General features: G+C 41.7%; 1 protein-coding gene across 1 annotated transcript in view; it reads right to left on the reverse strand.

Moving 5' to 3' along the window:
• Nucleotides 1-9,069: 9,069 nt before the first annotated feature.
• The window catches only part of CCDC174 (coiled-coil domain containing 174), a 53,271-nt gene continuing 38,344 nt past the window's right edge, over nt 9,070-23,996 (reverse strand). Inside the window, exons 9-11 of the mRNA XM_078661709.1 lie at nt 16,149-16,296; nt 12,396-12,518; nt 9,070-9,576 (exon numbers count right to left, since the gene is read on the reverse strand). Of these exons, the coding sequence (XP_078517835.1) occupies nt 9,308-9,576; nt 12,396-12,518; nt 16,149-16,296 (540 nt within the window). The 3' untranslated portion in view covers nt 9,070-9,307. The remainder of the gene's footprint in view (nt 9,577-12,395; nt 12,519-16,148; nt 16,297-23,996) is intronic.

Genomic DNA, 23,996 nt, shown 5'->3' on the forward strand with positions numbered 1-23,996 from the left:
AGGCCCACTTTGCAGCACTGTAGCACTATAGGCTTCAGGACAACTGTGAGAAATGACCTCATCCCAACCCAATCCAGTAACCCTAGGCTTTCCTGAGGCCCCCAAAAGAAATACGGACCAAATTGTATTTCCTGTGTTTATCCCTTGTTTTACAGGCATTCGTGTGGTTTTATACATATGTATTAGGACATTGGAATGTTAGGAGCTCCTTTGAAAACAATGGAGTGCGCTGGACTTCTAACCGCCGGTAGAAGCCGAGAGCTCCGACATTCCTAAGTTGTTGTTCACAGCAAAAGCTGTGAACAAAAGCCTCAAGGAGCCAGAGGGGATTTCATTCCCTCCGGGCTACGTGAGGCCTTTGTTTTTGTTTCTGCACTCTAGTGACAGAATGTTCTAATAGCCTTATAGCCCTCCCTAGTTGGGCTTTACTGGCATTTATGTCACAATCCCTTATGAAAGACCAGAGCCAAAGAAGAGGGCCTTTAATGCCGGTATAGCCTGCTATGGCAGGCTATAAGGCTACAGTACACTAGCCATAAGCCTGCAATAGGTTATTCACCAAATGAATGAATTTAGTCATTTACATTAAACAGCTCTTACCTTTTGGAAAATGTAAATAAGCTTTTACCACTGTATTTGGAAATACTTTATGAAGGTACTATTTCAAGCACAAACTGTATACAGCAGTTTTTCATTATTGGGGTCATAAATTATTCCTTGAGTGCAAAATATATAGGTCAAGAGATGATGTTTTAGAACAACAAGCTAAAACGATCGCTATTATCCAATTTTACAAAATCAAAAGTGGGAGATGACAAACAAAGTCTTTGTTTTGGGATTCACTGAAAACTCTCTCTCCTCCCCAAGTGCTGTGCTTCCAACATTCAAAACTGTTTTCAAGGCACATAACCTCTTTTTGATGGTCTAACATTTACTATTATACCCAAATAATGATTTATTGTTTTTATAAAGTGCAGCATTTAGCCAGAAGGTACTTTGGAGCCTACAACTTGGCTCTTACATTAAGACCCAACCAAGAGCAGCATCCCTAGCTAGTTCATCTGGCTGGGAAATCCCAAGGTTTCCAATGATTTTGTGAATTTTAGATTTGTTTCACAATGAACAAAAACAGGAAGGGTAAAGGAAGAAAAATCCATTTATTGGCATAGGCTGCATATAAGGACCTGCCTCCAATTGTTGAATGTTCACTTCAGGAAGCAGGCTTTCTATATAGTGCACCAAAATGAGGTACACTATGCAAAGAGTCCAGGCAAACCCCAAAGGAACTACAGAGGCACAAATGACACCCCAAATGCTCTCTTTTGTGGTTGTGTGGGCGAGCAGGTAGGCATTTCAGAAGGTAGTGCTAAGCATTCATTGCATACACAAAGGTAGTAAATGAGACAGACACTCAATAAAAGAATCCAACACAAATTTATAAAAAATAACGTACTTTTATATGAATTTAGATACCAAGATAATCGGAATCCGGTAAGCACTTTGAGTTATAGTTTTTACAGTTTTCAAAAATGGACACTGCAATTTTGGGATCGGTATTGTTATCCTATGGAGGAAAACCATGTATTGCATTCAGCATTTAGCAGCGACTCACAGGACTGTTTTTCAGGACTTAAGGTGAGCATGGGCAAGGTACACGGCCACACAAACAGGTCACCTCGGGAGTCTCTGAGGTGTCGGGTGTCCCATTCCCATCAATGAGAGAAGAGTCCAGTAACAAAAAGGATGCAATCAGGGATTGGGGCACCAGTCTGGGAGAACCCACAGGGGGGCTCGACGCTTGAGATCCTCAGCCACGCAGGGACATCCTCGCTCTGCTTTTACTCTGGCTGTGAGGTGCAGGTGCAGGTGCAGGGGTGTCTTTCAGCATCAGATGCGGTGCTGGAGTCTCGTGGTTGGAGGGGGCCTGCAGTAAGAGGGTGCATGAGGCGAATGGAAGTCCAGTATGGGAAAGCCTAAGGGTGGGTTTAGTTTATGTGGGTCTGGGGACCCTGTTGGCACAGTTATCTCCGTTGGACTCGGGCTCTGGAGCATAGGTTCATAGGTGCTCTGAGGTATTGGATGTCAGAGCTCGTAGACTCACTTCTTTGTCTTTGGTTTTTGCAGAGGGAGGCAAAACGAACAGCTGGGTCACTCTCAATGTGGGTCTCACTATCCCTGATGTCCCTCAATGTGCAGGTCGGTCTTCCTCTGCATTGGTGTTCGGGATGGACACAATAAGCCTTGGCTGCTGCAAGGGGTCGATACCCCAGCTGTTGGAGTTGTTTGGCTCCGGTCGGTTGTGGCATCGACACACTTGGAGAGAGGACAGATCCGACCCATAGGACTACTGCTACTTCTTCCTAGGTAGCTGCTGCACTGGTAGCCTCCATAGGCAGCAGGTCGGTGTACTGGGTATTGCTTCTTTGGCATCTGTGGCTGCAGGGGAGTTTCTCTTCTACTCAAAGAGAGTTTCTCTGGCAATTTGCAAAGCACTGGCAGCCCTCCGGATTTCTTGAGATCTGCACAGCGGCAGGACAAGTCAGTTGCTCCACGAGGTTCGGCTGCAGCAGGCAGGTTGGCACCAAGTCAGTTGCGCTCCATGGTTCTCGGGTCAGCAATCTTCTTCTTTGTCCACTTCTTTTGTTTTGTAGAAATCCGAAGTCCTGATATCAGGGGATTCACTAAATACTCAATTTGGGGGCATTAAGGGGAGGAAGGGGCAGTAGCCAATGGGCTACTTATCTATGGGGTCACTACATCCCCTAGATGACCACTTCCTTTGGGGAGCAGGCATCCCACTGTCCCAGAATTCCTAATGCAACCACACACAATATGGTATAATATCTAAAGTTGTGCTCACGTCAGGCTTGGTCACCTTTGAGGTGTGTCCAACCTGGCAATGCAACACACCTACATAGCAAATGTTTCCGCCGGTCCTGGCGTCAACTGGGCCGGGGGGGGTGGGCATCCGCTTACCTCTGAGGGAAGCCAGATTCGCATTTCCTTGAGGAAAATATGTAAAAGGTGGTGTGACAACTTTGAAAGTCTTATTGGTCAGAAATGTTTTTAACCAACCTACAACAGTATTCTTCACAGCATCCTGTTGAGTTGACAAAATCTGAGTCAATAATGTCAAAGCCTGCAGACAGTTCACACAAAATTAAGGATGATGGAAGTTAAGCTGAGTATATAATTTATAAAAGACAGCCACTCTGATGGCCTCCGAGCCACGATCTGACCAAACATTGGATGGAGAAATGAATTATTTACATGTGAATTTATTGGATTGAAAACAGCTTTCTCTAATAACTTGACCATGTAATAGAGTTGCAAAATTAGGAATATGTTAGACAGATTGTCCATATCAACAGACTTCTTTTTTCTTTTTTCAAAAAATGGGTTGAGATGGGCCCATTTGAATTCAGAGGGAAACACCCAAATCTAAGACTCAAATTAATCACAGGACAGTCCTTGAAGTCTTCAAGTATGGGAAGACTTTTGTAGAATTTTGTGGGTTGTGGGGAAAATGTTCACGGAGGAGATGACATTAGTTGAGCAAAGTTATCCTTGTTCAAAAAAGAAAATCTGTGTTGGCTAAATTTAATGGTTTAAATATCATGGACAGATTGCCTTTACATGCTGCCAAAGGTGTTGGCAAATGTAGATATTTTATCGTAAAATAAAAAAAAAAGCTGAAATTTGATTACATTTTCTAATGGAATTCTCAGGGTCAAAATGTTTTATTTTTTATTTTGATAGGGATCGAATTCTCAACTCTTTGACTGTGAAGAAAAAGTCCATTATCACATTATGGTAATTTAATCTGGTGAGATTAGGAACCTGAAAGTAGGTGACAATATTTTCAACATTAAGAATAACAACTGTTTTGATGGCAAGAAGTTATGAGTGAGCAAATTACTATCTAAGAATGAGCTGACCATCTGCCAATATTGCAATGACACACAAGTATATCTGTGAATCACTAAAGGAGAACCACATTGATGTCAAAGAGTGTGCAACAAGATTGCCAATTTAAGAAAACGTTAAATCAGAACTAACATCAGCCTCCTTCATCACTCGCCTAGTCCCTTCCTCGGATTCCCGCTCCCAACTTTTATAAATATATTACCAGAAGATAATCACCAATGACATTTTTGAGGGGGTAATGGTGTTAGAACAATCTAGAGTAAGGCAACCTTGTTTCTGAAATCAAATCCTCCGCAAGAAGTACTTCTATTTTCAGGAAACAACCTCCTAAAATAAAAACAATCTGATGGCTCAACAAAGCCTGCCAAACATTTCGGCTGGCCAAGTAAACACTGCTGTTACTAGGCTTCACCATCATTTCCTACCTTAACCTTCCACAATACATTAGAAAAATGTCAAACAACAATTTACAAGCTGCATCTTCCCATGAGAGTCGAAACTATGATCCCACTTCAAACCCCCTTTAGAAATCCACCACACATGCAGTATCATGACTGAAAATGGAAACAAAGCAAGCCACAGCTTATACCACACTTAATCATAATGCACTAGAAGTCCACTGGAAGCAAGAATTTTTTTAAGCAGTCTCCTGCAACCATTACTCCTATATTCAAGACAAATTGATAGTCATGAGCATCTCAAACACCACCAAAATAAATAAACCAGGCATCTCTGGGAAATGACTTCATATGCTTTAAGATGCTCAAACTCGTCCTAAAAGAGTCTACCAACAAATTTCAGGAACCCCTTGATTGCCATGGAGTAGAATACACAAATAAAAACAAATGTAAACTGAAACAAACTTTTTTTGATTAAATATAGTTTTTAAAAAAAGGGAGTCAGAGGATGGCTTTTGGATTCCTGCTCCACCGAAGAGAAACATGCTTTGGATCCTCCCTTTAAGTGGCTTTCTAAAAGTACTCATTAATTGCTCTTCTGGCCATCTCTCCACGTCATAAATACTTTACTTTAGAAAGTATGTAATAAAGTGTGCATGTGTTGCAGAGGAGTCAATGCAGGTAATGGTTTAACATACACGTTCATTGTAATAGCTGCTTCACAAAAAAAATTATATATATATTTTGTCTTCAGATGGGTTTTAATGGTTCAACATTCCGGTGCATTCAAATTGTGGTATCACTTAAAATAAAAAAGGCAAACATTTTCTCTTCAGATAGGTATTGTGATACTCATTTTTGAAATGATCTTTTTGAAATTAGTGTTACCATGATCTTGCTCACGGGTGGAGACATTTCATTTTTATTAATAGAGTATATTAATGTAGTTCCCATGATGCATCACTACCCACTCACATGTTGTCCTAACCAGGGATCCTCATTCTATTCATTGTTTGTAACGAGATTGAATTGAGGGAGCATTTTTTCTAATTTGAGAAAGATAGAGAAATAACGCAATATTGTGCAAAATTAAGAAAATAAATGTTTAAATGTGAAACTGTACTAGGTAGCCATACTTACTTGACTATTACTGAATTTAAAACAATGGCATTACTTGACCTACAACTGAAATGACTAAAGAATGTTGACATAACCTAAAATGTTCGAATTCTGACCTTTACATGTTCTCCATAATGAATAATAGTTGCATAAAATTTCTGCAAAATGTTTCTACTTACAAAAAGATCACTGTTAATAATGATTAGAGATTAATTTGAATGGGAAAATGAAGAGCTCACATATGTAGAATCGGCATTTAAACTTGATCTTGACCAGGGCCACTGGAATTATGCAATTGTGCGGCTGCTGCTATTTATGCATAAGTATAGATTTGCTGCATTTGTCACATAATCTGACATCTGCTGCTTTATCTTCAGATTTTAACAAAAAAAATGTTGTTTCTAGCTTAAATGATTCAAAAGCGACTAAAAATGCAGCAGCAAGCATTGCCGCATAGTGGAAGGCCTTTGGCAAAGGTTGACTGGTCACCTCTCTGTTGCTTATTGATATATTTGGGCATTAATCTGGTAGTAACGAGGTCCACCCAATGCCCAGACAGTGCTAACAGTTGTAAAAAGTATAGAATAATGAAGTAATACTATTACAAAATGTGCTGCAGAATTTGCATTTCTTGCCGCAAAATTAATACAACCCTACCCCAGGATTTGGCTCTCTCTTGCCACATAATTCCAGTGGTCCTGATATTGACACTTTCAACTAACTTGTTATTTTCCCTTCCTAATGAACGGCTGCTGCTAAATGTTTTCCATTCGTTATATTGATTTCCATTTCCACATAGACCAATTATAATCAACTTGATATTAGAAGGTTAAAAATGTAGTTTATACGTGGGGAAGTAGTTCAGAGTGGACGAATAACCCAACTTTTTTGCAAACTTAACATTGTTGTCTGTGGACTATTGTATTCTGGGGGATAAAACTAGGAGTGATCCAGTTCTCATGACAGCATCAGAAGAGGGCTGGCTGACTGAAGAAGAGAAGACTGCAGAATGCAACATTTGAAACTATGTGTTGTTTATACAAGTGTGGTTTCCTTACAGTAGACCGAGCCTGAGAACCAGTCCATGCCACGCCATGCTAGCCACAGCTTACCCCACTTACACATGCTTGGAGACTCTACTGAGCTTCTAGAATCTCTCTCTATATGAGAAATTGTGCTTTTATTGATAATTGAGTCAACTTTAATGCTGGAGCTTTATGCTTCATTCTCATTTTCTCTTGAACTAGAACTCTATAGGGGTTCCAACTGACACCTTTCTATTTCAAATCTTAGAATAGGGATTCTTTCCTTTATGGAACGTGCTTAATGCACTTTTAATGATTACTTATTGATTATTGATTTTCTAATGCGATTCTAACAATTGAGATTGATGTACTTTTTCTTGTAAGTCAATACAGATGATCTACTAAAAGATTTGATTAATAAAATACTGTAGCTAATACCAAAATCTGATTATTAACTGAAAATAGATTAGACGTTAAAGTGTTAATATTGATGTGATATGCAGCTCCTGGTTAATCTCAGACAAAGTCAAAGGTCAACTGGCCTATTCAGCGGGGATTTTCTCCTGGATGAATGGTAAATTCTTCTCATGGTAACCAGACACATAACGGAGATCCCGCGCCACCAGTATCTTATGGGTAGAGCTCAGTGAGAGTTTACCGCAGGAGAGGGTAGCGGGGGAGAAGGTTAGAATGCCGTAAAGAAATAAAATTAGTGGAGCAAAACTAAAAAATAGGATAAAAACGCATTGTAACTTAGAAAAGGATGGTAGTGCATAATACGATACAGTGGTTTTGATACTCTGGATAAAAGACTGGAAGCGGATTGAAACATTACAATGGTTCAATGACCAAAGCATTACCGACTTTATCTAGCTGAAGCTATATAGCACTCAAGAAGGCCGACCACAGGTCAGACAAGGTACCAATATAAAAACTTTCCACCCCAACTTATTTTTATATTTGATACAACCAAAGCACCTCCCTGGTTAATTTCAGGACTAGCTATGTAGTGTACAATATAATGTTATGTATGGCTTTTAGAGAGCCTCTGTTGTTTATTTCAGTTGCTGAAAGGCATAACCCCATGGTATGACATCAGGATAGTTGATAACAAAACCGGTTACCCACTGTTGTACTGTCATATAGGCCTTCCAGGCCAGGTGACAGGCCTCCACAAGAGCCTGTCTGCTTGTCTGCTTTGGTTGAAAGCAGAAAGCCCAGCTGCAGGAGGGGGGAAGGAAGGCAGTCAGGGTGGTGGGGATTGATTAAGGATGGCAAATAAGATATAAACTTCTCAAATTAGGGTCAGGCAGTAGAGAGCATGTTTTGTAATATTGGGGGCCATACTTAACGCAACATAGATAGGTAACAATGAATTATGGGGGGATGTTTCGCCTCGGCGTTATGAATGACATCACAGACAATTTGAGCTCTCTCATTCTCTACTTCATGTCACTCAGAATCCCTCTGTGAAAAACATCCCCATAATGCACTGTTACCCATCTATATTTCTATATGTTAAATATGGCTCTCGAAAAGAGAGCCTCTACCGCTTGTTACAGTTTCTGAATCTCATAACCTACAGCTATGACATGGAACAGTTGATAATAAAATTGGTTACCCGCTGTTGTGATGCCATAAAGGCCTTCCACGATAGGCTGAGAGGCCTCCTGAGAGCCTGTCGCCGCAGCTCTGCTTGTCTGCTTTGACTGAAAGCAGATAGCACTGCTGTGGCAGGGAAGGTGGAGGGGTGGGAGTTGGTCAGGGGTGGCAGGTAAGTTTTTTACATTTTCTTTTTATAATCAGGACAGGAATACAGATTTGAGGCAAGGCTATGTATGGCTTCCCCATCACTCCTCTGCCACTGCGTAGCAGTTGAAAGAAGGCAGATGATTTTGGGGCAATACATAAGATGAAATTATAGTTGGGTAAAAGTGGAACTACGGGATTTCTTAACCTGAGAGACATCATGGAAAATTTGAGCTTCGCTCTTGTAGTCTATTTGACGTCACTCAGAACCCCTCTACATATTATTAACACACAGTAATGTGAAAGATGCATTATTCTTCTATGCCAAGATTGCAATGGGTCCTACTTAAGAGGTTACAAACATTTTAGCAACTGTCTTCCAAATGTTATAGAGGTACAAATGCTGCCCCTAAAACGTTTTAAGCATTATTAAAACATGTGCATTGGTTGTTGCTGTCATTCCAAAGCATCCCTCCTTATTCTGAACCTTCAGAATCAGTATTTCTATATAGCACATTCATCATGCAGGAACTGGTTGTGAACGCAACAGTAACCGACCCAGGATATGCCACTATAAGAGGAGAAAGGTAAAGCAGCCATGCAACTGCAAACAGTTTGTTATCTGTAGCACACTTGCTCCAAATACAGTAGATATCCGAGTCCATCTGAAGGAAAACCAACCTAGGGTGCATATGCTCCATCCAACAGAATGGCAATTCATACATATTTAAACAAAATTATCCCCAAAGCCAAATAGTAATGCTAAAATATTACAGTATTTTACTTTCGTTTTGTGAAAAATGTGTGTAATTGAAAATGTTTTAAAAAGACTACCACCAACGCTCAAAAAATAGAAGCAACAATAAAGTCCTTTTTTAATAAATTAATTATGTGACAACCTGAAGTTGAATCTGCCAGAAGAAACTCAAATGTTTGGGGTGGGGGTGTGACAAACATACGAAAGCTACTGAACAAGTCTTTCAAGTTGGCTGGGGCATGTCTTTGAGAAACATTTGTTTTAGGATTCTTCAAGCTCTTATTGCCTTGTGAAGGTACCACAAGCTCAGGATCATTTGAAATGAGGAATACTCAAGTCACACGTCGGTAGAAAGAAAGCAGGTCGTCTAGTTTGGAGGTTGTGGGATTCGGTGCAGACTGTGTAAAGCTCTGGGTATTCTGTGCTGGTTGATAGTGCTGTCCCGAGGGTCCCCCTTGATTCCCAGGGTGTTTCCAGCCATGGCTCTGGAAGCTGCCAGTTTTCCTCTGATTAGTGTTGTAACTCGAAGGTGGCGCAAACTCTTCATCTCGTTCGTCCCTGGGATCAGGGCGGGACTTGGACCATTTGCTGAAAGTAAGTTCTAGAAAATAACAAAAATGTGCATTAACAATACTGCATCCAGAGGCATTTTCATGTATGAAAAGATTAATGTTAAAAAAAATTGACAAAGACGAAAGCACAAAAAAGGAATTGATAATCAGTCATGCTTGTAGAACATAAAAGTTGGGCATCAAATTCGACATCAAACCGGGCTTGTTTTTATTAATCAATCGGTGTCCCTAAGTAGGTTACTTAGGGCCCGATTCAGAGAACTAACTTAAGACAAAATCCTAAATTTACTACTTTTGGTAATCACAGAAGTTAGGATTTTGCCTTAAGTTTGTCTTAAGACAAACTTAAGACAGACTTAAGTTAGGATTTTGTCTTAAGTCGGTCTTAAGTTTGTCTTAAGACAAACTTAAGACAAAATCCTAACTTCTGTGAATACCAAAAGTAGTAAGATTAGGATTTTGTCTTAAGCTAGTTCTGTGAATCGGCCCCATAGCCTCACCTTCAGACAACGCCAGAGCAATCATACAGACCCAGCCCATAGGCTTCAAGCCAGCCATTCCTAAGGAAGTTTTGAAATCTCTTTTCTCCAGGGGACAAGGGTTTAGGTGGAAGTAGTCTTTGAGGATGGTGTGAAGGATTGTGGGCAAGCCTAGTATCAGCTGGTTGCCAAAGATGCTCTTTTGTTACTTCACCTACTTAATAAGATACACTACATTTGCCTTTCGTGAAGGATCTTGAATCTTCGTCACCCACGTCCTTACTACAATGACACACTCAGTTTGTCTGCTTCACTGGATGGGGTACAGTTCAAATGTAATAAGGATTTACAATGTGCCAACCTGAACTACAGATGTCAGTGGAGTGGGAAGAAATAGAAGGAGGTGGGCAGCTGTCAAAAAGGACTATTCCAAAAGGTAGCAGCTGCCTCTTTGGCAACTAAAAAAGAAGTCAGAAGAGAAAGCACCACGTCTTTCACGTGGTACCCCGTCTCTCTTTAAAGGATGTATTCCGGCTGATTGATAAGAATATAATGCCCTCATCATCCAATTTCCCTGCTAAATGGGGTTCCCAGTGTTACACTTACTTTTTCACACAAGGCTTCCGAATTGGCCGATTTCTCTGGTTAATATATGACGATAGTGAAATATTGGTCTTTTGTTAATATTAAATTGATCTACTGTTAAGACTAGAAGAAGAAGGTGAACTGTTTTTGTATACAAAACCACAGAATCTTTTGCATCACGATTTCATTACTGGAGTGTTGTGGAAGAGACAGCAGCTGTACCATACAAGAGGCAGAAAGTACACTTTGAAGTGATATTTGCTGGTAGCAATTGGTAGCCTGGCTGGCTCCAGTGACCTGCTCTGTGCACACAACTAAGTTGCTATGTGCTGCTCTTGCTGGTTCACTGTCTCACTATAGCGCTTCGGCACCTTCGGGTTTTAGTGCGTTCTATAAATGTTATCCTATCCTATGTGTTTGTGAGTGAGTCTGTTGTGCATTTGTGAACACGTAAGTCTTTGCTAGTGTACAGGTGTGTGTGTCTGACTGTGCATGCTTGTGCGTGCCTCTAGCTTTCTGTACATCTATTTGCCAATATTTGTCAATTATAGTTCACAAGTAGCTTATAGTCTGATGTAGGAACTGATCCAGCCCCCCAATGTAATATGCATCTTCCCTTTTCCTTCACGATTCACTTACTCTTCCCCCCTCCACCAAATATAGCTTTGTGAGGTGGGATGCATAGTAAGTAGGTGGGTTATCATCAGTGCTGTGGGGATAAAAATGACAGCAGAGATAGGCTTTGAACCAGCTTCACTGATGAACTTTGTTTTCCTGGGATCCCTGAACTGCTTGCAAGAAAAGTACCCTTTTGTTGAAGGCCTTGAACAGGTGTCAACTAGAGAAAGACAGGATGTCTGCACTCAGACGCAAACGTCCCAGAAGAGCCTGACATAATATATAGAGGAGAGACAGAGAGGGAGGGAGTAAAGGAGAGAGAGACAGAGGACGAGAGAGAAAGAGAGCGAGAGGGAGAGAAAGAGAGCGAGAGGGAGGGAGAGAAAGACAGAGGGAGGGAGAGAGAAGGAGGCGGGGTTTGTGTGTGCTTGCGCATGCGCAATGAGACCGGTTCATATGACAGGCCCAATTTCACAATGATAAGGGAGTAAAAAACAAAAACACCAAAGGGCAGATATTAACTGGAAAGTCAAGGGTTCTACAGCACTAGTGGAGGCAGATGTTTAGACATAGAGCACCCATCACACACTGATGTTAGGGTTATCAACAACACAACTGGAAATGCATATAACACAGAAACTAGTGACAGCATTTAAAGGCTGCTACCCAGATTCTATGTAATTTTAATAGCTGCAGCAATGCTGCAGAAGGAAACAGTAGAAGACTGAGGACCTGATTCACAAAGGACTTATGACTCGTAAAATCACGAGCGCTCGGGCTGAATCTCTGCCCTGAAGTGATCAGTGGGGAGAGTTTGCCCCAAGTGTGGGGAATCCGCTCTTGTAACTTTAAGAGTCGTAAAGTCCCTTTGTGAATTGGGCCCTAAATGTTTGAAGTCACCTCGCAAAGCTAAGTACATTTCAAATGTGCTGTGTGCATTGACCTGATGCATACTTTACATGTTATGAGATCTAAGGATGTGGATTTCATAGCAAACAAAACAAAAAATACAAAACCTTCCTCAAGTGCCCACCTTGCTGCTACTTAACTCTAAAAGCCATTCAAACAATAGAAACTAAAGCTCCATCTCGCACTTTTGCTTCCTGCGGAAATGAAAGTATCAGAGAAGAGCAATTCTCACAGAACCAGTGCAAAGGTTTCCTTACCTTTGCCTATGTCCCATTCTCGGACGTAAGGAACACCAGGTTTTGTATCTTTCCTCTCCTGCACGATGACTTCCACCTTCCTATCAATGCCGACTTCTGGAACCGATGGGGCAGCTGTTTCCTCTGTGGGTAGGAAGGGTAAAAAAAAGATAGTGAGGTAAAAAGTACTTGTTTTTTCATCATACCTGCTATTTTTTGTTTTACAAAATATGTTTAATGGAAATGTTCTCAGTTTTGGAAAAGGCGTGGATCAATTCTAAGTAACACCAAAGATTAACAAGTTTGCTGAGGGGTGAAAATATTAACATAGAAAATGAGGTTCCACCCCAGAAGGCTTGTCTTTGGATCTTGCTTTACGGGCAGGAGCCCTAAAACTAGAGGCGTTATGGAGTAAGCACTTTCAGTGATAAGAAAACGCCAGTCCTGCATTCACCACTGACTCTGTATGTTCCAATGTGAAAGTAAAACTTTATGTCATTGTCTGTTATGTACATGTGCTCTATCATTAGGAGAGAAAAGTTGGGGACCTAGACAGCATCAATCAAGAATGGACCAGTGGGAAAACTGAGGCACCTTTAATACTCCTTATAGGACTCAAAGCTCAGATGCTCCTAAGTGTAGCATCTTCGATGCAACCAAAGGGTATTTTATGCTCTGATGGATGTAATAATGCATTTCAACTGAAAAATAAAATTTGCAAGTATCTGCATAATTCCTGTCACATTAATACTAATGAGGTAGGATTCCATCTGAGAATCCCTGTGAATGTCTGGAAACACAAAACCGGTGTTCTGTGAGGGACAGAAGTTACCGTGGGCGTAGTTTGCGTAGTAGCGCTACGCAAGCTACGCGAACTGCGTAGTGCGGTAGGGAAAATGCTGTTCGCACTGATTGCACAGTGCTGACAAGCATCCGGCACTGTGCAATCATTGCAAACGGCATCTTGCACAGTGCAAGCGGTCATTTTCTGTCGCTTGAGTAGATTTCTACTCGAGTGGCAGCTCTCTCAACGCAGACTGGTAGTTTCACATTGCGAGCGGTCGCGAGCATACGAGACCACTCGCAATGAGAAACCGGACCTCCCTGCGTTAAGAATCTCGCCGGGAGGTTTATTTTCCACGCTCGCGATCGGCAACTTGATGTTGCTGATTGCGACCGAGGAAAAAGTCTCGCCGCGATGTTGATTTTGCTCGCTCGCGGTCGCCAACTTGACGTTGAGGACCGAGAGCAAGCAAAAAATGCCCGCTATGCTACGCGTTTTTGCACTGTGCTATGTGCAATTCGCGTAGTGAGTAGTAGCGCAAACTACGCACGCCCCGCGAGCGTAGCGAACTACTATGCCCAGGGTTAGACAGAAGACCTCCTTACCTGCATTTGAAAAATGGAGACATTGCAGCTTCTTTGCCAAAAAGGAACAGAGGTTGCAATGTTCAATAAAACTGGCACGATGAGCAGATATTGTGAGGAGCATGCTGGAGTTAACTGGACTGCTCTCTGCTTTCCCCAATCCTGCAGCAGTCATTCACAACGTAGGAGAGCTCTCTCACAGAGATAGGTTCTGCTTTGCAAATGCATTACCCCCACCTTTCAGGTAATAATATTGACTCAATGGATCGCAATTGCTTTAGTGGCTGCAACGCACTGCTAAATATTCTCCCAAGTCACGGGAGGAGAGTGCTTTCCATACTCCCTTTTCCTTATGTGTCACGAGAAGTCGCAGCGATTGCTCTGTGAATGGCAAATCCATTTGCGACGCATAACTCTTGTAGAAGCCCAAGTGGGGGTTTCACACGAAAAGTCTGCATCTATGAGCATCACTCGGTTTGGAAGTCTGAAAATGTTTCTTTCATCAGGCCCCTAATTGTGGAACTGTAAGAATCACAATCACATCTAGTGTTGCATGCCTAGTGGGAGACTAATCGACTATCTCGTCAGTTAGTGATGGACTTCCTTTCACCCATTGCAGAATCTCTGCCTTATGCAAAGGTTAGGTTTTATCAAAGAAAATAAAAAGGAAATTGACGAAGGCGCTATTAAAAAAAGGTGATAAACTTGGTAGTCAAAAACACTGAACTTAAAATGGAATACAGTAGTGCATCAAAGCAGAGTGAGAGAGGCTACCGTAGGTTAAGACACTTGCAAGTTCCTAACATCGTACACAAATGACATGGCATTCTATGGGTAAAACTCCTCATAAACAACAAACGTAAGGCTGACATTAGCGTGAGTCACTGTCACTTCCTGTTATCAGAAGAGGCGAATAGAGGCAAACTGAATCCATAAGATTAGGCAGTGGTGACTAAGACTGGTAGCATTTTCCGACTGTGTAATGCCAACTTGGGATACAATTAAGGGTATGGATTGCCTTAAATCTCTTGCACCTCTTAAGTATGCATCATAAGTAAAATTGTACCACTTTATTCCTCAATTGGAGAGTTGCTGACTTCAAGGCTTAGATTACAAATAAACAGGCACTGCAACAGAATTGCTTATTACATATACTCAAAACCGCTCTTTAATGTTTCTCTTCGTGAGACCAATTTGTTTATTTCTGTTCTCAAGTATTACATACATCAATAAACCATTGATCTGAGGATAATTCTTCTACTTAGGGTGAACCTGGACTTTGCACCAAGACAGACGATAAGGGTTTCAGTACTGGAACTACTAGTTACATGAATGATTCTAGCCTTTCAGCAGCTGAAAGACTGGCATCAGGGATGGAAAGGAGCTACATTTACTTTAAAGAAGTCACTACATTCAACTCCTCAATGAGTTACACAAAAGTAATTCATACCTCAGAAATGTAAGAGTTCCTATTCAGAGCACACTTGTCCCTATTCTTAAGAAGCCAGAATGTTTTTACTCACCATGTTATATTGCTTAGAGTGCTAAACAAGAATGATTGTGAAACACACGCCATTGGAAACTTAAACGTTAAATCTTTACACTTCAGTTGGTTACAAAATATCTTTCTTAAACAGTACTTTGTCCTCACTGAATACCTTGGGATCTGCCTAAAATGGAAACCAGGTCAAATATTACCAGGGTTCAAACTTGCAATAAAACAATCTCTCACCCAGATAAAATTACTGGAAGCAATCAGCTTCAAAACGCATGGATCTGCAATGACTGATACAATCAAAGAAACTAGAGGCTGGAATAAATGAAAATCCTCCACTGCTTAGGTAATGTTTGTTAACTGCTTTATAATCTAATGTTTTCTTTGCTTGAGATTTTTATGTAACCTCTAAAAAATAAACTGTCTTTAAAGTAAAATAATGTGATCAAACATTTAAGAAGATATGGGGCCTTCCAGCACCATCATACCAGACTGAAAATATCTGAAATAATACATCAGCGCTTGGAGACTTCTTGGAAATAGTCACCTTATTCTGACAGCACAAAAAGGCTAAGGAAAGGAACTATACGGAAAACAAATTAAAGTTTAGGATACCTAAAATAGCTATTTGTTAAAAAGAAAGATGTTCATTAAAGTTATATCAGTGGTTGAGGATAAAACAGCAAACACAATAATCAGCAGTTTCAGAACTGTAGGCATCAACCATTTTTTTATTGGAGCAGAATAATTAGTTTATAAACTGTTGTGTGTACAGTTATAGAAGAGGCTTTTTAGTATCCTCTTTGTTACTCTGCACAATGATGATAACCTTTTCTCTGATCCATGCATGCGCTTTCAAATGTCATTTAAAGTGAAACCAAACCATCGCTAGTCATTTTAACCAAACTCACCTTTAGTATTTTCCAGTTGTTCCTCTTCTTCATCGGCCCCATCCCCTTTCAGCTTCATCTTCCTCTTGCGCAGTTTTGAAAGCCGAGCTTCCAGCATTGCCTTTCGTTTCTCTTTTAGGTTTTCCCTCTTGACTCTTTGTTCGACGGTCTATTTGTTATTTTCATTAACAAAAACTTGTGAGTAACTTAGGGGAATATTTTCAAGTTTGCAAACGTTTGCAGTGTACATAGCAGATGCACAAATAGAATTAAATGAAACTGAAATTAGACTATCCGCCTGCGTCATGCTGCAAGTCTTCTTACACAATGTGGGTTTAAAAAATTCACAAGGTAGTGGATCATGAACCTTTTAATTAACGATGTTCAGCCAAAAAAATGTCAAAGATCTTTTTTGATGATCGCTAGTGCATATATCTCAATACAGTTGTGTTGTGATCATTCTGCAGAGACAGTACTAAACAATCGAAATCATTGAACAGTACACGATACCTCCTTACTTAAATTTCATCGCGCCTATACTTTTCCAAGTGTTAAAACTGGGTAGACAAGTCATGAACCTAAAGATAAAACCAGAGGGCTTCAGGTAGCCATACCATATCAATCAGAAACAGTATGAAAATCAACACATTTGGGCAAAAGCCATTATCCAGCAGCGACAGAGCTCCAACCCATTTCACCAAACTATGCAAAAAGAAACAGTGACTGTGCAGCTTTAGGACTTCTTTGATGCACATTCTTTCTTTTTCCACATAGGCTTGCGTATTGCCCTTTTGTGGAAACAAAATTCATACATTTAGGTTTGGCAGGGTATGTTAAGGGATACAATTCACCCATGATGGTAAGCTCCTCCTTAACCACAGGTAGAGCCCTTTTGCCTTTGGGGGAACAAAAGCCTGCTGTCTCCCACCTAAATCTTCTTCTTGCTTGATGTCTTTTTAGTACTTGGGACTTGATTTAAATCTCGTGGGACAGGGATACTCCATCACATTGGTGACGGATATCCCATCCGCCAAAATATAAATCCCATTATATACTAAGGGATTTATATGTCGTCAGACATGATATCTATCACCGCTGTGATGGAGTAACCCATCCGCCAAGATCTACATCTGGTCCCTAGTCTCTGGAGTTTGGGTCTCCAAAAGTCATTAGGACAGGACACCTGTTGCCAGTTTCAATAGCGATTTGGTTGGGATCCAACAGATTTTACTTATGCCGAGAGAGAGGAGTTGCTCTAGAAATATTATTTTTGGTAATTGCACCATTTTTCAATTGTTAACTTCAAAGACATTAAATATATCACCTTTACCTTGAGCTCGAGGTTAGCTGTAGTTTTCAAATTAATGGCTTTAAGCTGAAGAACCAGGGAATGGAAGAATGTATAGTTTTCAGACCAGCATATGTGAAATGATTTAAAGCTAAATTATGGTACACCAGCTTTCATGTGTATACTCATCAAACTCGATACCAAAAACCTTGATGATGAATTGAAAAAATATACATTTGCGGATTTAAAAAATATATTTTACTCAAATTCACCTGTGTTAACAAGTTATTGGTTTCAGACGAAGTCTCCTATAAATAAAGTTGGCAACTGGAGGTAAAATTCTGCACTGGGCTGTAATTATGTCCTATTGGAGAAACTTAGATAAACTAAAGAATTGCTCCACATAGCTAGGGAGTAAGTCTAGCTAATCAATCAATCATACTATTTGTAAAGCGCACTACTCACCCGTGAGGGTCTCAAGGTCTCAAGGCGGTGGGGTGGGGAATGCTGCTACTGCTCAAAAAGCCAGGTCTTGAGGAGTGTTCTGAAGGTCAGTAGGTCTTGGGTCTGCCGTAGGTGGATGGGGAGCGTGTTCCAGATCTTGGCGGCGAGGTTGGAGGTCGCTCTTCGGAAGCAGGGGGACTGTGGCAAGGGCGAGGTCGGCGGAGTGGAGTTGGCGGGTGGGGGTGTAGAAGCGGAGTCGTCTGTTGAGGTACGTTGGTTCGGTGTTGTGGAGTGCCTTGTGTGCGTGGGTGAGGAGCTTGAAGGTTATCCTCTAGTTGACTGGGAGCCAGTGCAGGTCTCTCAAGTGGGGTGTGATGAGGCTGTGGTGAGGGATGACGAGGATCAAGCGTGCAGAGGCGTTCTGGATGCGTTGGAGCCGTCTCAGGAGTTTGGCAGAGGCTCCTGCATAGAGGGCGTTTCCGTATTCCAACCTGCTGCTAACGAGGGCCTGGGTGACCGTTCTTGTTTCAGTGGGGATCCAATTATTGATCCTGCGGAGCATGTAGAGGGTGTTGAAGCAGGAGGAGGAGACGGCGTTGACCTGTTTAGTCATGGAGAGGGTGGAGTCGAGGATGACCCCTAGGTTGCGTGCATGGTCGGTGGGTGTTGGAGCGGTTCCCAGTGCGGTCGGCCACCAGGAGTCGTCCCAGGCCGACGGGGTGGATCGAGGATGAGGACCTCCGTCTTGTCCGAGTTCAGCTTCAGTTGGCTGTTCCTCATCCATTCATGATTGAACATAAGGAAATGCCAAAAGTATGCCAATTTCCTTAATTTTTGATTGAAAGTCTGAGGTCCTGCTACTAGCTTCAGACTGGCCACACTTCCTCGGAGTCAGCTTTTCACAATCTTTGCAACATAAGAGTAATTTTTTGGAGGGCAACACATTCACCAAAAAACACATCTGGCACCAACCAAACTATGCAGAATCCTCTTTGTGCTAATTTGGTCTCGAAAGATTGCACTAGCACCGACAACCTCCAGGATAGAATACTGAAGTACTGAGGCAATCCAGAGAAGATCATGATGATGATCAAACTCTGAAGCACAGCACAGATTTCATTTCTCTAAATGTCATAGCATTTGCTCTCGACTTAACAAATTGTCAAAGTCAAGACTTCATTTATTTGGAATAAGACCCCAAACAATGTTCCTACCTTTCCTGTTTGACAACACCAAACTGAAAAACAAGACGCCTATGTTCGCAAACCAAAACAAACTCTCTCTCCTTAAGGACCAAGGTAAGCATTTATGAGACAGAATACTACATGTACAAAGCTCCTCTGTCTGGAAACTGCTTCCCCTAGCAGTATGGCACTAGCAGATCCTTGAAGATTTTGGAAAGTCCCAGGAAGGATGGCTGTTGCATGAAGCCATCTTCTAAGATGACTGTTCCATCTAGCAAAAATACTCAAGAACATTCCTTTTATCTTCTTTAAAGTGCTATGAAGCAGTGTCTGATAAATGCAATGCTACATACAGCAAAACAATATATAATATATGTGGAAATAAGATTTTTTTTTTTTAAACTTCTGAATGTATATTATGGAATCTTATGTTGAGCTAGCACGAGTTGTTGCCAGTTAAATAGCTTTGTATATGATCATCAGAAGAAATGGGACAATGACACTCATACTGGGTAGGTTAAATGTTTGCCTAGAGTTCCAAATAGAACAAGCAATACCCAGATATTTAGTGGGAGTACCCTGTAGTGCTGTATGGGTGAACAGCCCCGATTAACATCATCCTGTTGCAAGCACTCCGTATCGCAAAGACGTGCACCTTGCATGGGGAACAAGCACTGGCGTTGCCAATAGGTCTCGCATTAGGAAAGTTTGAGCTATTGGTCTTGTTTTTATTCATGTGTTGGTTTTGAAAATAGCTTAATTAATAGCTTTGCCATTACAATTTACAATGCCAATAGTTATAACTTTCGCAAATGTGACACCTATAGCAAAGCGCACACACACACACACATACATACTGCAGGCATTAGAGATGTTAAACTGCAATCCCAATGACGGATGTTCTGACAAATTCATTTGTGTGTTAAAAGGTGAATGCAAGAAGAATGTTAAGCCACTTTAGAAACAAATGACAGATGTGACCACCCTACAGACTGGGTAAAAGTTTATTTTAAAAGTTACTTTGCACACAGTCAAACTGATGTTTAGTGGCATTTATCATTTTTTAACTACTTATTAAACAGATGGAATAAAGCTCAAATCCCAAAGCACCATTGTTGAGGTCCGACCTATAAAGACCATCTCTCAGCGTTGCAACCAGAGTTGGGAAGGAGTGGAGGGGGCCGTGATTTGTCCTTCTGGCAACTCCCCCACGCCCCCCAAGTGCTGTATTTTGCCTTGTCAACAGGGTGTGTGGGTCACTAGAGATTACAAGATCATCATAGTACCCAAATGCAAGCTGGAGAACACACGAATGTTACCTCCTCTTGCCCCGCCTTCGCCCCTTGCCCCACATGAGCACATTTTACACGTAATGGAATGAGAAATAGATTATATTGTTAAACAGCGCTAGGTTAGCGCACAATGTACCTTTAGTTTACAATGGTAGTCTGGGGTATGACCTTCCAGAACGTTTCTGTTGTAAACAAAGTAGGAGGCGGTACATCGGTGTCGTGTTGTTCAGGGTAGTTTATTAAGTCGCAGAGTAGAAAACCCAACCATCGTGTACAAGATCAAACGGGCAACTGCCAACCGTTAGATAGAACACAGGACATGTCACAAAGTGGAGCAGCGCGAGTACAGCGCGCGACATGAATCGTGACACAAAGCAAAGGGCGAATATAACATCTCCTTTCCTTAAACAGAGAAAGAAAAGGATACAACAACATAAATAAGTCAAAAGCTCATAGTAACCTTTTACAAAGAAAAGGTGGAACACAAGAAAAAGTAAAGCATCATTGAACACATTACTTGCTCTTGGGAATGCAGAACAAAATGAAACAAGTCATTCAACCCCACATTCTCCCTTAAACAGTCAAAGTTACACATAGTCCTTCAAATAGGCAGGAGCAACCTTGCAGCGAAGAGGTCTGCAAACTCTATCAGCAACCACATCCTTAGAAATTTGAGCTGAAGGAACAGACTTAAGCTTTCTTTGGTAAAGTGCTACCCTGCGGAGGTTCCACGTTTGGCCATTTTGTAGCTTAACATAATTGCCAACTACGGACCTTACCTGGTAGGGTCCCCTAAATTTGTTGAACATCCTTTGATTACCTCCAAGTTTTACTTTTACCAGGTCCCCTTCAGCTATTTTGGAAGAGACAGCTTTTCCCATGATGTCGCCTCCCACACCCTTTTTTTTTTCATGTAGCCAAGTAGGAATGAGTTTAGTGCCTGGCACCCTCCCCCTCATGAGCTCAAAAGGTGTTACAGACATGTTGCTATGAACAGTAGTGCGGTATGCCCACAGCATTTCTTTGATCTCCTTCTGCACAGGGCGACCTGACGCTAAAGCGAGCTGCATAGTACCCTTAACAAGCCTGTTTATTCGCTCACAAAGTCCATTCCCTTGTGGGTTGTAGAGCGATGTACGCAAGTGCTTCAAACCAAGGAAAACAAAATATTCCTCCATAATAGCAGAGGTAAGCTGCGTACCATTATCCGTTAACACCATTGAGGGAATGCCCTCACGTCGAAATATCTCATCAAGGACCTTGACAGTGGATTCTGCAGTGATGCTTTTCATGAAGGCAACCTCAACCCACCTAGAAGTTGAATCAACCAAAACCAAGGCGAATTTCTCAGCATCTGTCAGATCATGAAAAGGACCTATGAAGTCAATGCAGACCTTCTGCCATACACCATCGTCTGCAATAATCTTCCCCATGCCATCTTTACTAGCACAAACCTGTAGCCTCTTTTCAGACTCCCTGCACGGTTGGCACTGCTCAACCCAACCCTTCACCTGTGCATCTAAACCTGGCCACCAAAAATCAGCTTTGACACGTTTGCCAGTAAGGGTTTGGCCAAGATGGCCCTCATGCGCCAGCGCAATGATACGGGGTCTGAGAGACGCCGGAGGTACATATTTCTCTCCCCGCACAAGGATGTGCTCGCCCTGTAAAGAAATTTCGTCCTGTAACTGAACGTAAGGCCTAAGAGCAGGTGAAACAGTACTCTGCCTTGACACCCCTTCTTTGCACATCTTGACTAAGCTAGCCATAACAGGATCTTTCCCCATTTCCTCAATCCATTCCCTCCTAGATATGGAGCTGGGTAAATTACTTTCCAAGTCATCTAAAAACGCGACCACATTTTCAGTCACTAACTCCTTAGGTGGTTCTTTAGTGTCAGGTAATCTAGAAAGACAGTCCGCAACACTGTTGCACCAACCGGGCAAATATTCTACACTACAAGTGAACTCTTGTATACAAACAGCAAGTCTCGCTAATCTCCCAGAGCAGTTCCTAATCCCCCCAGGGGCCAAAACCTTCAATAGGGGCTTATGATCAGTCCTGAGTGTGAAGGTGATTCCCCATAAATACACCCTGAAGTACCGAGTTGCCCACGCAGCTGCAAGAGCTTCACGCTCTATGACCGAGTAGTTCCTTTCGGTCTCACTCAGAGAGCGTGATGCAAACGCAATGGTGTTTTGTTGCCCTTTCTGTGTTAAGACCGCACCAATCCCAAAGGAACTAGCATCAACAGTGAGGATTGTGTGATAAGACTGCACAAAACTTGACAGAATGTTAGCATCTAATATGTTCTGTTTGATCAATAGAAAGGCATTCCGCTGATCTGCACCCCAAGTGAAACCTTTCCCTTTCCGCATGATAATACGCAAAGGTTCAACCTTTTCTGCAAAGTTCTTTACGAATTTCGCATAGTACTCAACCATGCCCATAAAAGACCTTAATTTGTCTTTGTCATCAGGTTCAGACACGTTACAGATTGCGCTCACAAGGTTTTTTTTTGGTTGTATACCAAGGCCAGATACGTGGTACCCTAAGTAGTCCACTTCTTTAACAGCAAACACACACTTTTCCCTGCGTAATGTTAAACCAGCCCTTGAAAGAGCAGAGAGAACTTTGTCCAGAATAACATCATGGTCACCCACATCCAAACCATGAATCAGGATGTCGTCCTGGAAAAATACTACCCTTTCAATGTCTTTTAGTACATCCGTAATGATCCTTTGGAAAGCACTGGCTGCAGAACAGAGGCCAAAAGGAAGTCTTTTAAATTGGTAAGTACCCTCTGGAGTGATGAACGATGTAAATTGCTTTGAGTCCGGATGAAGCTTTATCTGGTGGTATGCGCTGCGAAGGTCTAATTTTGAAAATACCTTTCCTCCACCCAAACTCAGGACAATTTCATTTATGTTTGGAAGCGGAAAGCTATCCATTATCACCGCTTTGTTAAGGCTCCGCAGGTCTACACAGAAGCGCAAGGATTTGTCCGGTTTCTGTGTGATCACCACTGGACTCAACCACTGTGTGGCCTCCACAGGTTCAATTATATCATCCTCTAATAACTGTTTGATGATTTTCCTGACCTCATCTCTTGCAGAAAGGGGTATCTTCCTTGCAGTGTGTTTCACAGGTGCTACATCTCTTTTGGTTTTGATGATGTGCTGGTAACCAATGGCCTCCCCCAACTTCTCATTGAAAATACACTCATGCTTCTTAAGAATAGTTTCTAAATTATCATGGACTGTATTACATGCATTTTCAACGTCAATACACATTACAGGTGGATCAGCTCTCGGGTTCACCCTTATGTTAAGTTCATATTGGTGTAACCACCCCAAAATGGCAGGGCCATGTGGAGACACATAAACCTTCCCCTGAGTGGCCCTCCCTTTAAACTTGATATTTGCCTCAAAGTATCCAAGGACACCAATGCTCACACCCTGGTAACCCCTTAGTGTGACGTCAGATTTCACTAAAATTGAACCAGAGCAAGATGAATTGTATAATATCTTAGGGATGATAGTGTAAAGCGATCCTGTATCCACCATTAAATTGACAATAACACCATTCAATTCAAAATCTGCTTTAGGCCGAGATAAGACAACATTCTCCATTGACTCCATGTTGCCAGCAGACGTAATCA

The sequence above is a fragment of the Lissotriton helveticus genome, chromosome 9 (genome assembly GCF_964261635.1).
Source record: "Lissotriton helveticus chromosome 9, aLisHel1.1, whole genome shotgun sequence".
Classification (NCBI taxonomy): Eukaryota; Metazoa; Chordata; class Amphibia; order Caudata; family Salamandridae; genus Lissotriton; species Lissotriton helveticus.